General features: G+C 42.8%; 1 protein-coding gene across 1 annotated transcript; it reads left to right on the top strand.

Moving 5' to 3' along the window:
- The first annotated feature begins 4,484 nt into the window (after positions 1-4,484).
- LOC125879118 (zinc finger protein Gfi-1b-like) lies at positions 4,485-13,557 on the top strand. Its single transcript, XM_049560769.1, has 6 exons — positions 4,485-4,740; positions 5,507-5,791; positions 8,127-8,296; positions 10,355-10,501; positions 10,620-10,785; positions 13,274-13,557. The coding sequence occupies exons 1-6, from the start codon at positions 4,644-4,646 to the stop codon at positions 13,468-13,470; spliced, it is 1,062 nt and encodes a 353-aa protein (XP_049416726.1). The 5' UTR covers positions 4,485-4,643; the 3' UTR covers positions 13,471-13,557.
- Positions 13,558-15,687: the final 2,130 nt, after the last annotated feature.

Here is a 15,687-nt window from a genome sequence, read left to right as displayed (position 1 = left end):
GAGCCCAGCCACCCTGCGGAGGAAACTCATTCCGCTTGTACTCGCGATCTCGTTCTTTCGGTCACTACCCAGAGCTCGTGACCATAGGTGAGGGTTGGAGCGTAGATCGACCGGTAAATCAAGAGCTTCGCTTTCTGGCTAAGCTCTCTTTTCACCACAGTGGACCGGTTAGGCGCCTGCAGGAAGAAAAAATAAAATACATTTTAAAAAAACACTTGTTCACAGGTCATACATGAGCCAAAAAAATTAAAATATCTTACCATTCATGGGAAAGTGCAGAAATTTCAGCTTTGGTTAATGTCCATCAGTCCGACACCTGCCCTCCAGTACGCTACGAAGATAATCCAACTTACCCAGGATATCTTCTCATTGTCTGGTTTGACTAACCCGTCACATTGGCTGTCTGGATCACTGGCACTACAAAGCTGGTTGTCAACTGGTTCAGTCAACTCTGGGTTTTCTTATCCAGACATGAACATGTGAAAGAGGTGAGGGTGTGGATTACAAGCGACATCATCAGAACCACAAATGAAGGAGGCTACTTGATATCACTTAAGATGAAATGGTAAATGACACCTGGAAATTTCAGCCGAGACTTAAATTACATGCAGGTATCACAAGGATGTAAGTGACATTAGTACGGAGTACTTTGTGCCATTTAGTTGGATGGTGATAACACTACTCTGAATCTGTCACAAAATTGATCTTCTTTATTTTATTCCTGTGTATTTCTCTTGTATATTTTAAGTTTTAGCACTACTTATTTTTGCATATATTTTATATTTCTATGTTCTCATATATTTTTATTTTGATCTGTCCACATACTATTTGTTTACTTGCTGCTGTAATGCAACAATTTCCCATTTCGGTAGCCTAGTTAATGACTGATGACGACTGTTTGACCAAAATGTTGCATGTATATTAATGGGAACCAATTAACTGTGCGGATTATTTTTCCTAATAAAATAATATCTTTAATCCCAGTTCCCATCACACAGGTGTCTCGTGTTATTTTGAGCTGCAGTGAATCAGAGTGTGAAAATAGCAACATTATCACCATGGACTTAAAAACCCTGAGTTAACCCTGAGGTTACGTTGCTAACTCCAAATCCTGCGTCATAAGCTATGTTTCCATCCAAAAGTGATTCGAATCATTGGGAAATGCGCATTAAAAGAAATACGAATCCTGTGTGTTTCCATTAAATGTACGGACTTTGGTGAAAACTACGAACTCGCGTGAGTTTTCCGCAGAACCGGAAACAAAACAAGTCTCGCATTCTTCTTCTTCTACGTTTTCTGGCGGTTGGCAACCAGCTTGTAAATGCATTACCACCTTCCCGACCCGGAGTGTGGATATCACCATGGAGAGAGGTGCGCTACGTCAGACTTAATTCAAACATAACTGTTTCCATCCCCCGTTTTGCGAATCAACATTTTTTCGAATCAACCAAAACCCGGCTATAGTGAGCATATTTTAGTTTGTGCGAATCAGGGGATTTTAATTCGAATTTTGACGTTTCCATCATAATTTTCCGATGCGATACTTCTAGATGCGCATCTAAACAGGCTGATGGAAACACGGCTATAGCCCAGGCCTCAGTTTCTCCTCCGTTGTTTACCAGCTGCAAACCTGTTGTTGTGACCTCCACAGAGGGCCCGCCTCTCAAATCATCCAATTGGACAATGGGAAAAAAGATGACGAAAAGAGAGATGACATGGGGCGATTTTCTGCTCTGAGTTAAGGTTTGTCTCCCAGTTGGCCTGATAACAAAGCACACAACAACTTCTTTGAACATTTGTTAATAATTAGCAATAATCAAACGCCTAAATGTGACTAAAGCACTATTCGGACGGGATTAGTTTTACATGGGCACGTGGGGTAATGTCACTTTACCACAGGACGTAGGTAATATTAATGGCCGATTCGCACGGGATAAGAAATATCAGTAAAACTACCACAAGTGGGATGGGGAAAATCGATTCACGCACCAGCGTCCCCTCCTGTCGTCATGTGCGTATGACAGGACTGTCAAAAGCACCATGAAATTGAGTTTGAATATTTTCAAATTAATTTAGTAGAGTTCGAATAACATTAGAATTTATTATTATTATTAGTAGTAGTAGTAGTATTTTTCTTTTTTACAAAAAAATCAACAACACAAAAAATAAGATGCTTATTGCTGACGCAATATGAACGTGACCAACTTCTGCCTCGCTATCTGAGCAATGTTTGGATACTTCAGTGCGTAATTTTCCACCACGAGAGTGGATCCTGGCCGGCTCGTAGTGGTGTCTCATTCTGGTAACGTTTCATCTCTTCTTCAAAAAGGGTAAGCAGGGGAGGCAGCAGGTGCAACACTCTCCCTGTATGTCTCCCCAAACAGGTCACACATCGCGAACAGCGCAGCAGGTGGTGTTGGTGCAGTGGGCTCCTCCGTCGGCGCCTCTCCCTCCGTCACTGCGTCCCTCTCTGGCCCGGCTTGTGCGTGAGCCATCTCTGCCCAAATAGGATTCACCAAGATATACAACATTATTGATAGTATTAATTAATTATTAATGATATGTGAATTATCAAATTTAGGTTCCAACTAATAAAAAAATATATGTATTCGAATATATGTTGAACTTCGATTTTTTTTTGACAGCCCTAACACACATATTTACTGCTGGTCTATTCGCACAGGATTAGTATTACCTGAGGTAATTGTCCTGGACCCTTTTACAGAAGGTAAAAGTCGCTGTAATCTTTACTGACATGGTGCGGTAATGATTACTGACATGACACATTTGGACGGGACTAAAATCTCTGGTAATTATTACTTTACTCCACATACCTATGTAAAACTAATCCCGTCTGCATAGGGCATAACTGTGGTCAAAGGAGGTTCAAAACATGAGAAGCAGTCAGCAAAAACAAACACATAAGAAACATTCCTTTCCTTTCGTGGCCCCAACCCCCCATAACTCCCCAACCAGCTAAATGTTTGTCCCCTGGTGTCTCTAAAACCGTGCGTGCGTCCCTGAACACATCTTGTTGACTTGTTGGGTGCGTGGGCACAGTGTGTTTAGCTGCTACTAATGCTCTGCTCTAGTAAATGTGTTCAGGGGGCGACGCCTCATGTGTTGTTGGGAAGATGAAGGAGGAACTTTGCAATTTGTATTAACAAGCCCCACACGGCACGATGACTCAGTGTGTCTCTTTTGCACCATGAGTGTGAAACTTTACACACTGTGCTCACATGACTGCACTCTTCTCTGAGGTATTGACAGAAATTATATTAGCAGCAAGTTAACGTGCTGTAAATATTTGAAATTACTGTGAAATATTTTCAGCACACAATTAATTATGGTTTCATAATTTGTTAGTTATTTATCACATTTAATGTCTTGCTAATTATATGGCAGATAAACAGTAATAATTTGATAATGGTTAGTTTATATTTACAGAGCTTATCAATGGTCATTAATAATAATAATAATAATACTAATATATTTATTTTATTTATGCAGCACCTTTCATACAGGAAATGCAGCACCAAGTGTTACAATAAGGGTAGTATAAGCACTGACTGCTTCACATGAAAACAGATATAATGAACATAAAACAGACATCATAAAATCATAGAACTGTAAAACTGTAATTCAGAAAATCAAGTGAGATTTTAACGCGCAAAAAGAAAGAGTTTCAGACCTGTATCAAGAAAGCCAGAGTGAGTGAAACACTAAAGTGAACAGATATGTTTTTAGCTTTCTATTAAAAATATCTAACGAGATAGCTTCTCTGATATCTACAGGTCGTGTGTTCCATAGATTTGGGGCGTCACTGACAAAGGCTGCATCCCAGATATTCTTCCAGCTGTTTCAGGAAACCTCCAATAAACCAGCACAGCAGGAGCTTAAAATCAATTGTAAATGTAACAGGAAGTCAGTGCAGAGCAGCTCAGACTGATCTGATGTGCTCTCCTCTCTTGGCTCTGGTTCATAGCTGAGCTGCAGAGTCTTCAGTCAGCTCTCAGTGGTGTTTTTGGGAGGCATTGCAGTAGTCGGCTTGACATCTTAAATCAAATATCCTGAAGGTTAAAAGTTTCAGTGTCCTCCAGACAAAAAGGTTAGGCAGGATATAGCTTACTACTTAAGATGAAGGTAGTGGAAAGAGAAAAAACCACACACACACACACACACACACACACACACACACACAAACACAAGGGTAAAAAGTGCGATGTGTAATTTGCACCTCAGTAGTAAAGGTCCACTTGTTCACATGAGAACGATGAGATATTCAAACTTTCCAGTGTATTTATGAGTCGCCTACACGAACAGTCACTACAGTGTAAAATCCAGCTGTGACATAAGCATATTGTCCCACAGTAAATAAAGTTTCATCTTGACTTTGGTATGACAACACCTCTATCCAACCGACCAATCAGACCTTTAGAGAAGACAGAATGCGCTGTGCTTATCAGATTAAAGTAGCAACAGAGATAAAAACACAAGAAGTAACTGAAATGAGGCGAAACTTCAAATTAAATTTATTTGTTTCATAATTTCAATTAACTTTTGGGGCATTTTTTCCCCCTCCATGGCCTGAAGTCCAACAATCGTCAACAGTCTCTCGAAATCAAATCAAATCTCATTGTGTCATGTCATCAGTTGATGGGTGTGAGAAAGAGAAAAGGGGACGTTGCCAACAGCAAAGACACAAGGAACACTCTCAACATTCAGCTGCGCAATACAGAGGTAAGATCAGCAATTCAGCTGGAATCTCACTTTTATTACATCATATTATATATTCGACTCATTAGACATTTTTTATGTACTTATAGCACAGCAAATTTAATCTGCGAGCACATGAACACATGCAGCTTTAAGGGTGTGAACGGTGTTATTTTATAGCATAATACGATCTGATTGCTAAATGAATCATCGTTAATACAGAGGCTCAAATGAAAATCTTCATGAAGATTTACTGCCCAAAAAAAGTTTGTGAAAGTTAGCGTAGCCTCTTTTTCTTGAATCGTCTCTTCTCATTCAGGCTTTCCTCTTTTTTGTTTACTGTATGAGCTCACATCATGTTAAAATCAACTAATACTAAAGTAGTTTTAAGAATTTATTTGCAACATATCTCTTGATATTTAATAAACGTAAACCTGCGTAAATACACTTTATTGATTTCTTAATTCCCAATTTCAGAGTCCTTCTGCTGTTGTTCTAAGTGTCTAAATAAAGTCAATGCATCTTAAATATAAGTATAAAAGGTGCACCGCAGTGTCAGTTTTGTGACAACACTACAGCCGGGTTATCCTCAGTGAAAGCCCTGAAACCTTTGTGCAGGTGTCGGGCTGTATTTGCTGAGGAAACCTCAAGCTTTGGCATTGTAACTGAACAGCAGCAGGTGTGCGACATCTGAGTGTGTGTGAGGCTCTAAAAGAGGCGTTCAGGAGCTGATTTTTCAGACTCCTGCAGGTTTACTCTGCATGATTTTTTTTAAAATCATCTCCCTCAGACACCACCCGGTCTGCCATGCCTCGCTCGTTCCTCGTCAGGAGTAAAAGGACCCATCTGCTCGGCCCAGCTAAGGACACCTACAGGCAGCATTCCCAGGACCACACAGACGCCCACCAGCCTGTGCAGCATGTGATGGGACAGGACAGGAGGTGTCCTGAAGATGCTGTGCAGCCTTTGTCCCCCATGTTTGGGGTCAAAGACCTTCTGGGTGAAGGCGTCTCACCCTGGGATGGGATGGCAGTCCGGTCCCTCAGGGCCCCCACAGATGATTCTTGGCTTTCAGGTACCCAAATATTTTGTGACTCTGAGAGACTACATTAAGTATACAATGTTTTTTTGAAGGCATGTAACAGTGTTGTTGAACTCAGTCATAAAGGTTCAGTGTGGAGGATTTAGGGGCATCTACTGGCAGAAACGGAACATAATATAACAAGTATGTTTTCTTCAGTTTATAATCACCTGAAAATAATAATTGTCGTGTTTTTGCTACCTTAAAATGAGCGATTTATATCTGCATAGCAAGCGGGTCCTCCTCCATGGAGTCAAACATGTTTCTACAGCAGCCCAGAATGGACAAACCATAGATGTATAAGGACAGTGGTTTCCAACTGGTTGTTACCGGCTCACCCTTTTGCCCCTGCAAGGGTGGCAGCCTTGTGGGTAACCTGTGAGGTTGTGAGGTGTACTTCATGGTGTGTGGAGGGAAGCAGCCCTCTCTTAGGGTGCCACGGTGAAGACAGCAGGTGGCAAAGAGTGATGATAGTCAGAATTAAGTGTCTAAGCTCAAGGCTACATCTTTTCCATTTTTGTTTTGTGGTGAAGACTGTAATAAAGCCATAGTTGTGAACGTCACCTGAACGCTTCACCATCCTTCTTTCTGCAGAGTGGTCTAATTTAATGTTAATAGCCAGCGTGTTCCTAACTACGGTTTGGAGCTGGTCAGCTGTCAGAGAGGTAACGTGTGTCCAGCCACGGGTCCAAACTTCTCCTCAAGGTCCACATGGTTTTTATACATTCAGCGTCATACTTGTGTTTGGCCATGTTGTTGAACTCATTTGCCATCTCTGCCAAGTAGCTTGTCATCAGTCACTCACTCTACAGCAGGAAACAGCACTTCAAAATAAAAGCTCTGCGCCAGAAATTCACTGTATTTAAAAGTAAAGTCTGTTTTTACAAACTTAAGTCACTTACAGTCCATTCAGAATGGACCTGCGCCACACTTTTGGACCGTGACCCACCAGTTGGGAACCACTGTATTATGAGAACTGGTTGCAGCGTTGAAAACAGGGCTCCTATCATAAGAGTTGCTCAATGGCACATCAAATCAAACTTGTTCAACTGCCATGTATGAAGACATTATTTGGATCCAGGGATGATCATCACTACTTCCACACTTTGCCGCCCATAGAGCAGATTCACAAGAGACTTACGGTCGACTTAGTGTAACGGAGCATCTTACTTCCGTCGGCTGAATGGTTAACTTCCAGTTTAGCGCTCCGCTAACTTCAATGGGGATAAAATTATTTCATCATGTGGTTTTTCTAGACTTGCAAAACTGAATGGGTTGAATCCTGATAGTAAAACGAGTCATTTCGTGGAAGTTGTGATGCTGAAAAAAAAAATGTACCCACTGATTTACAGACATCTTTTTCGCAAATCAATGGGAAAAAGTGACAAACCCCAGAAACTGTAGTACCACTGTTTGGCCACTATGAAAATTAGCTTCAAAGTGCGACGTGCTTCCTGGGCCAAACCAAATACAGGCTCTAGATAGGACCGTTAACATGTCAGCATTGGCTACCACAGCTGGCAGCCCCTCCACGACTAGCAGTGTCGGAAAAAAGGCAGCTTTTATTTATTGTGAAACTTCTTTATTCAGCGTTTTACCTGTTTTAATCCTCGGGTCTGTTTGTTTCGGAGAGGAAGAGACCTCTGTCAATAATTCAACCCCCAGTAAAAACCTCCTAAACAATAAACACTAAAGGAATTCTAACCGGGAGAAGTTTCAGCTGATTGCAATTTGCAATCCTCACCACCGGATGCCACTAAATCCCCCTTAATGTTACACACAGATCCTTTAAGACATTAATATTTTAAAAGAAACTTAATATTTAGGATCTTTGTGTAGACTCAAGGCCACAAAATGCGAAACAAAGACCTTAAAAAAGCCATTATCTCTAATCTAAACATGTTCTCATCATCATCATTATCATGAACTATTGCAGCCTCCAAATAAGTTTGAAAATAGCCGCTCACAGACGCCATAAAGAGAGAAATGATAAACTTGGTTTAATTTCACTCTGTTGATCCAGGTGTCTCAGTTGGTTAAAAGTTGAATGATTTGCAGGATGTATGGAGAGTTGCAGGATGACGCTGTGAGCTGAGTCTCTTGACTTTCGCATTTAAAAAATGAAAACAAACATTCCCCAAATGAACAGGCCTTTACAACAACAACGTTCAGATTAATAGCGTATTAAAGGACTTCAGCACACCTGCCTTTAATCAAAGGTTCCTGAGATGCCAGGTCAGGTGGCGCATTGAAGTGACTCAAACGATAATGGGAAACTAGGACTTGCTAGAAATGGCTCTAACATCAACCTTTCATGTTCCACCAAAAGCCCCCGTGGAGAACAGAGACGCTCCTCTGCCAGTCTCACCTTGGACGGTCGACAGACACCAGGCATCCGCCAGAGAGAGACAACTGGAGGGACTCGTCTTCATGTTGCTCAACCACACATCTCACACTGACCTTAAGTCCCCTGTCAGCGAGTGTCCACTCTGTGACAAGGTAGGATGGCCTCCGCCTTGTGAGAGTTACCACGTGTCTGTAATATCTCCATCTTCATCAGCTGTTAGAACAAAAGAGGAAACCAGAGTGAAGAACGATAAGAGTAACTGGTGTGACACACACGCTGGGAGATTGTCAGGGTGACACAGCAGAAAGGCTCACACTGTAACATAAAGTCTGTTAGTGCAGTCTGTGGGAAAATGGCTGCAGTTCTTCTTCTTGTGGAGATTTTTGTGACGTCTGGTCATGGACTTTCTACATCTACATACGTTGTGAAAGGTACCCTGGGTGTGCTGGTTGTTGTCTTTTTTAAAAATAAAAGCACTACGTTGGTACAACACCGCAAATTGACATTTTTTTCCTTAAACAACAAAAACACGTGGCTAGGTTTAGGAAAAAAGAACAGAGTTTGGCTTTATCGCTCTCTCAGGTGAAAGTCGGTCTTTGTTGGACCCATCCACAATCCCTCTTCCGCCCCACTCGGACTTTTGCCGCCTTAACTTTCATCCTTGTCCCTCCATGTTTCTCCTTGAGGCCACTGGGTGCCATTAAACTATAATGGCACCTGGATGTGAATCATGCCAACTTCAAAGGACGTCTTTTTTTTGTTGGTTGCTGATGCTGCAAGTCACTGCCCAAGCACCTGATTTTGACAACTTTGGATTGAGACTGAGCTTGATATGCAGTCAGCAGGCTGTTGCTTGTGCTCACACTCCTTAAAGTTTCTTTACGCTTCTGCGTACACTCGACCTGCAATTCCCCACCAAAGCTCTTGGGGCACGGTGTTCTTTTATATACCTGCCTAGACTCTGTGGCGTCTGTGGTTGTTGCTTGTTCATTGTTTGTTTATCTTCCGGCTTTGCTGTAGTCACAGTGAAGATGGCGGCCCGGAGAGAAAGATGATCAACACTGAACAACAAATGCTCTAATTACAAATGTTACGACGACAACAAAGAGAGAAGCGACTGCGCCGGGAACTGCCCATTGGTCCGACAGCCCATTGGTCCGACAGCCCATTGTTCCAAAGTCCCGTTGTTCCGAAATCATCATGATGCCCTGTGGTTAAGGTCTGGTTAGGTTTAGGCACAAAAACCACTCGGTTAGGGTCAGGAAAAGATCATGTTGTGGGTTAAAATGAAAAAGAAAGTGACAAACACATAAGCTGTGAGCCTGCTTCACTTCAAGCCTTTCCCAGCTGACCCAGAGCCGGTCGCGGCACACCATCAAGGTAGAAATACGCCCGCCGGGAGCCGTTCAGCACCGCGGACCGTCGGACTAAAGGGATGTCGGACAAATGGGCTGTCGGACCAATGAAATGGACCCACTGCGCCGATGGTCTGTACACCCGTTGAATGGCTCGAGGCACGAGACTACGGGTGAACACTGTACTGCAGCAGGAAGTGAAACCTTGCAAAATGCTGGAAATTATGTAGTTTGAAGGACTAATCAGAGGGACGCAATGCCTCCGCAAAGCCCTCTGCGTCGTTGGTGCGTAGCACCTGGGCATTGGCCAGTAACAGTGACGTGACCAATAACTGTATGTAAAGATGGACAATGCGTCTTCACTTCCTCCAACTCTACAAAAATGAAGCCAAGTTATCTCAGATGTAGCCGCTGCCATCTTGAGCTGGTGATGTCATTTGGGGCCAGAGTCTGCGCAGTGAGCCCAATGACACTCCAAAGTTGTCGAAATCCAGCGCTTGGGCAGTGACTTGCGGTGTCAGAAACCAAAGAAAAAAGGCCGTCTTTTAGCATTGGCATGATATGCAGCTGGTTGCCATTATAGTTTAACGGCGTCTGGTCGCGTCAGGGGGAAACGTGGCAGGACAAGGACAAAAGTTAAGGCGGCAAAAGTCCGACTGTGGTGGGTGGGAGTGGTGGTGGATGTGTCCAACAAACACCAACTTTCAACCAAGAGAGCAGTTTTCATGTCCCGTATGATTCTAAAGCCAAAAATCTTATTTTGCCATTTCCTGTGTTACCACTCGTTTGCTGGCTGTAGCTTCATTTTTGAAGTACAGACTTGACAGTGTTGTTCTTCTTTTCTGTCTCCCTCAGTCTTTCTCAGAGGTCTTATTATCAGGAGGTGGCCTGCAGGCTCATCTTCACAAGACCCTCTCTGTCCCACTGATGAGATCACCCACTGCCACAGACGTGTCCCATGTGCCCTTTGGCTTCAGAGCGATAGGCAGCTATAGAGCGAAGGTACAGCACACAGTGAGAATGTTTATATGAGAAATAGTTTTCAGTACAAATGCATCATGAGTTCTAAAGGAAACCCTGGTTTGTCCTCGTGTGTGTCTGCGTAAATGTGTGCACCCAGGAGCGTAGCTTTGGCTGCAAGGTGTGTGGGAAGGTGTTCAAGCGCTCGTCCACCCTGTCCACACACCTCCTCATCCACTCAGACACGCGGCCCTACCCCTGCCAGTACTGCGGCAAAAGGTTCCACCAGAAGTCAGACATGAAGAAACACACCTTCATACACACAGGTGAGTGAACACGACCAGGCCCAACGGCAGGCCGGGAATGAAGGTAATATAACACAGGTTTTTATTTCTCAGTAACAAGTGTCATAACTAAATTAAAAGTGGCTGAATGAATCAGTTGTGAGACTGAACTTCTAAAATAATAGTGGAAGCTCTGAGGCCCCTCTTACCTCTTCAAGGCGCAAAATGGTTTAGTCCACCAATGTCTTTAAGGCCCTGACACACCAAACTGACGGTCCACCATTGGTGAACAGTTGGCTGTCGTTAGCATCTGTTGCCTTAAGCGGGATTTATACTTGTGTGTCAGCTCTATGCAGAGCCTAGGCATGTGGCCTACGCCGCTGTGAGCATTTATACTTGTGCGGTGGTGTGTCTGTGTCACTCTGCAGTTACACCTCTAAAACACTAGTCAGCGGTGGAGGTTTCTGTGAAGTGCTGTAAAGTTTAGTTGATTCAAAACACACATTAAACACACATTAAACATGGCTTAATAGAGACAGTTTCAAACACAAGTACACAAATCAGCTTCACTATAACTCGCAGCATTCACAGACAAACACTTGTCTTTGAATGGACACTTTTTCCCCACAAAAACAACATGCTAACGTTATTAGCACAAGCCTATGGCATATGCATTGAAACAGACAATATTACTGATGTATTAAATAATGCTGCGGAGCACTTTTTTTATTCCGACGCCACACAGTCACATCTACAGCACACGCATGAACACGGACACATGCTTGCTCAGATTAACCCCTCTGATCCCACTCAAACATTCACACACAACAGGCCAAGCCTATTTACACATAAAGGCACAGATGAAGCTATAGCAAACAACAAAGTACATCCAGTGCACAACTACAACCAAAACTCATCTTGCTGCCTTGAATCTAAATCAACATCATATTCATTATCATCACAAGTCAGCACTCATATCAGACTGATGTGCAGAGCCGCACACACACACACACACACACCCAACAACAAAACAAGCGCAGCTGCGCAGTTACTGAAAAGTAACCAGAACACTGAATTTCTGACCATTACTGCCCGCACCTGCAATGTGTATGTCCACTCCCGCCCGCTCCCGCAAAGCTCTGACAATTTATGCCCGCACAATAATAGAGATGCATTGATTTTGTGTCTTCTTCCGTCCCGCAGGAGAAAACACATCATTTTATAGGCTATTAATAAAGAGATTCATGGGGTTGTTTGTTTCGTTTCCCTGGTCTGCATGTCTTTTGACGCACTGGTCAGGAATAGCGCTCCTATTTCGTTGTTTTCATTTAGTTTTTAATGAAATAAAGGCTCCTCCTCTTATTTATTTATTATTCTACCTTTATATAATCAAGCAATGATTAAGGTTAAGGCAAGTCTGGCGCCAGGATGAAGTTACTGAGGGGGCGGTTAAAAATTACGAGGGGGCAAATCTTTATTATGCAACATAGCTTCACACAGTGAGTTATAAAGAGCTCTCATGTTTGTCTCATGACAGATGGAGCTGACAAACAGACAGACAGACAAACAGACAGGTGGAGCAAGCGGCAAATTGGTATGAAAGTTGGTTCAGGGCATATTCGTCCATTTATGAATAAATATGGAGTGGAAACGCTCATGCATGTGCACCAAGTTCATGTGTTGACATCCTGCCGCTAGGCTACATCTTCTTCTTCTTCTTTTTCTTCTTCTTCTACTGTTTAATGGGGACCCGCGGGCCCCCCTGGCCAGTTCCGCAGTCTATGAGTTAAAGTAAATAAAAGTTTTGTTTCCACTGAGGGAAATGGTTTCAGCTTACAGAGACAGACAGGATGTCTGCGTCGCTGTGACGTGTAGTTACATTTCAGGGGAGGCGCACGTCAGGCCACGGAGCACACAGAGCCTAAAATACCTCAATTCACTCTTGGTTTCACATGGGACACGAACAGTGGGGTCCCGGGTGAAAGTCTGGAGTTTGTTTGACCCATCCACCTCCCACCCCGCCCACTCTGCGGACATTCCCACTCTTTATTCTACGGTAGTTGCTGAGAGTGTTAAACGTCACAGGAAAGTAAATCTGGGGTGGGCTTTTACTTTCCCTTCAGTTGGCAAGTGTGCATATTGTATACCTTTATCCAAATGTTGCTTTATATGCCAAAAAATAACAGATGGATAAACAGCTGAGACACCGGTGACGTGAGGCGACGCAACTGTTGGCTTTTGTTGTCAGTTAGGTCTCTGAAGTCGGTTTGGTGTGTCTGGGCCTTTGAATAAAGCTAGAGCCAAGTGACTGCTTATGTACACCGTCATGTCTGAAAAGAAAGAACAAAGGGAAATGGAAAGAAAGCAATCTGACCTTTAAGTTAAAAGATGTGTGAGAGAGACATGTGTCAAGAGAGGAAGGGCGTATGGTCCACAGAGACGACTCATGCACAGGGCCCAGAACACACCGGTGAATAAACTGAGCTGCGAAATGCTCAGACTCTGAAACATTGTGCACTTTCTCCCGTAGGTGAGAAACCACATGTGTGCAAGGTGTGCGGTAAAGGATTCAGTCAAAGCTCCAACCTCATCACCCACAGCCGAAAGCACAGCGGCTACCGGCCGTTCAGCTGCCCACACTGTCAGCTCAGCTTCCAGCGCAGGGTTGACCTACAGCGCCACCGAGAGACGCAGTGTGGATATGGAGACATGTTCACTCAAACCTGAGTCCTTGAAGCAAAGAAGAGATGGCAAGACTGTGAAGTGGCATTTTTAAATAATTTTAAATCATCTGTAACTGTAAAAGTCAGAGGAATATGCATCATGTTACACTTTGTATGCTTAAAAATAAACTTAATTGATTGTGTAAGAGTTGTTTCATCCTTTTTGTGTTTTTGAATTTAAAAGCTCTGCTGTTTGTTGTAGATTTGTGTGATAATCAGGAATCTAGTAAACATCCTGACACAAACATGATGATGCATCTCTCAGGAAACACATCGGCAGAAGTCAAAAGATAATTTGGGTTATTTTTTTCCCAGGATGTGCCACGCAACAGTGTTCTTAGAGGACCATCATCCAATCAGGTTGTGTAATTTTCAGGAATTAGTCGTGTGAATGTGACTGTAGTCTGTGTGTGTGATTTTCCCATTAGTGAACGAGGCGGGCTGCAGCTGGGCTCCCGACAGCGAGGACTGATGATGCATTCACAGGATGTACCTCAACATCATCTGGAGGACCATTTGGAAATTACTTTCTAGAAATTAAAGTAAAAAAAATCATACACGTGAATTCTCAGCACTACCATCTCCACTGCACATCCAGAACGCTGAATCAAAGTACTCAGATTCAAAGCTGCACTGATCGATAGCTTCAGTTAACAAAGATCAGAAGACGACCCATCTGGCACCGGACGTCAATATGATGTTAGAAAGACACTGGACTCTTATGTTGGACAGACGCTAAAATTTGTTCATTTGAAAATATGTTTGTTGATATCTTTAATGTCTAACAATGGTAGACGTTAACATTAAGACGTTGTGTGGACGTTGGGTTTTGTTCTCCATTCCTTTCGACTAAATGTTTTTACTCTACGTCAAGATAGTGTTCACGAGATGTTTGGAAGAAGTTGGATTTTGGTAACTTAACACCAACAAAAATCTGTCACCTGTGTTCTTCGTCACATTCTACGTTAGACACGGTCCTGACATTGACATTTGGTCACCCAACGTCACAACCTAAATTCAACCAAATATAAGTGTCTACTGATCAGTTACAGTAATATTACTTTTTCAGGTATGGTGTAGGGTATCTTGTCACTAATTAAATTTCAGTTACCCCAAAACCAAATAACTCATTACAACATTACTTTTGCTATCACCTCACTACTGACTCGAAATACAATATCACATCAGTGGACTCATTTTAGTAATTGTTAAGCTGCACAGGCGTGCCACAAAGCAGCAAACTAGTTTGGAAGATGGGAACACTTAAATTAAGTCACTGGAAATATTCACATTACTTTGATTTGTTGGGAGGAACGATGACAAGAACACGCTGCAGGTAGTCGGACTAAAACTCTTTCCACTGCGAAAACACGTCCTCAAACTTCCAGTCTGAAACACCTCGACTACTATAGCTGTGTTTCCATCCAAAAGTGATTTGAATCATTGGGAAATGCGCATTAAAAGAAATATGAATCCTGTGTGTTTCCATTAAATGTACTGACTTTGGTGAGAATTACGAACTCTACGACTTAATTTGAACATAACTGTTTCCAGCCCCCGTTTTGCGAATCCACATTTTTTCGAATCAACCAAAACCCGGCTAAAGCGAGCGTATTTTAGTTTGTGCGAATCAGGGGATTTTAATTCGAATTTTGGCGTTTCCATGATAATTTTCCGATGCACATCTAAACAGGCTGATGGAAACATGGCTTATGACCAACAGCACCAGCTCCAGAAAATACACCCCACCAAAGGTCAGCCTTCCCCGGCTGTGGAGGTCAGCTGTAACCCTACACTGGCTAAACCAAAACCGGATTTTAATCATGGACAGCTGCAGCTAAAGAGACTTAATGAAGCCTCTCCATCTTTTAGGCAGAGTTCTGGGAAAATAGCGTTTCAGTTATAGTAATAAAATATTTGTCCAACCAACAATAACCCTTCTGTTTTCATTCCTTTAAGGCTCATTCTAATTGTTAATAATATAAATTTTGTAATACCGTAACACAGCAATATTTTCGTGAAAATCTCATACGGTTGCAGCCCTAGCGCCAAAAAAGAGAATCAATACATTATTAACCTGTTATGAAATGGTCTCAATTTCGTCAGATGCCGCAGACAGACCGAATCCGGCTTCGCTGCCGCATTTGACCTGCAATTGGAGCTCCAGCAGGAAGCAGAGAGCTGAGCAGCGGTGTGCATCTGCGACGCCTTTTTCTACACT

Source organism: Epinephelus fuscoguttatus, linkage group LG19 (genome assembly GCF_011397635.1).
Source record: "Epinephelus fuscoguttatus linkage group LG19, E.fuscoguttatus.final_Chr_v1".
Taxonomy (NCBI): Eukaryota; Metazoa; Chordata; class Actinopteri; order Perciformes; family Serranidae; genus Epinephelus; species Epinephelus fuscoguttatus.
Note: the sequence above shows the minus strand (reverse complement) of the source record. Positions and strands in the feature narration are given on the sequence as shown.

Excerpts from the sequence above, each read along its gene's own strand:
- LOC125879118 (XM_049560769.1), top strand. The coding sequence starts at position 4,644 with ATGTCATCAGTTGATGGGTGTGAGAAAGAGAAAAGGGGACGTTGCCAA. Across the intron at positions 5,792-8,126 it reads AGATGATTCTTGGCTTTCAG|CCCCCGTGGAGAACAGAGAC; the intron begins GTACCCAAATAT and ends TTCCACCAAAAG. Across the intron at positions 10,502-10,619 it reads TAGGCAGCTATAGAGCGAAG|GAGCGTAGCTTTGGCTGCAA; the intron begins GTACAGCACACA and ends GTGTGCACCCAG.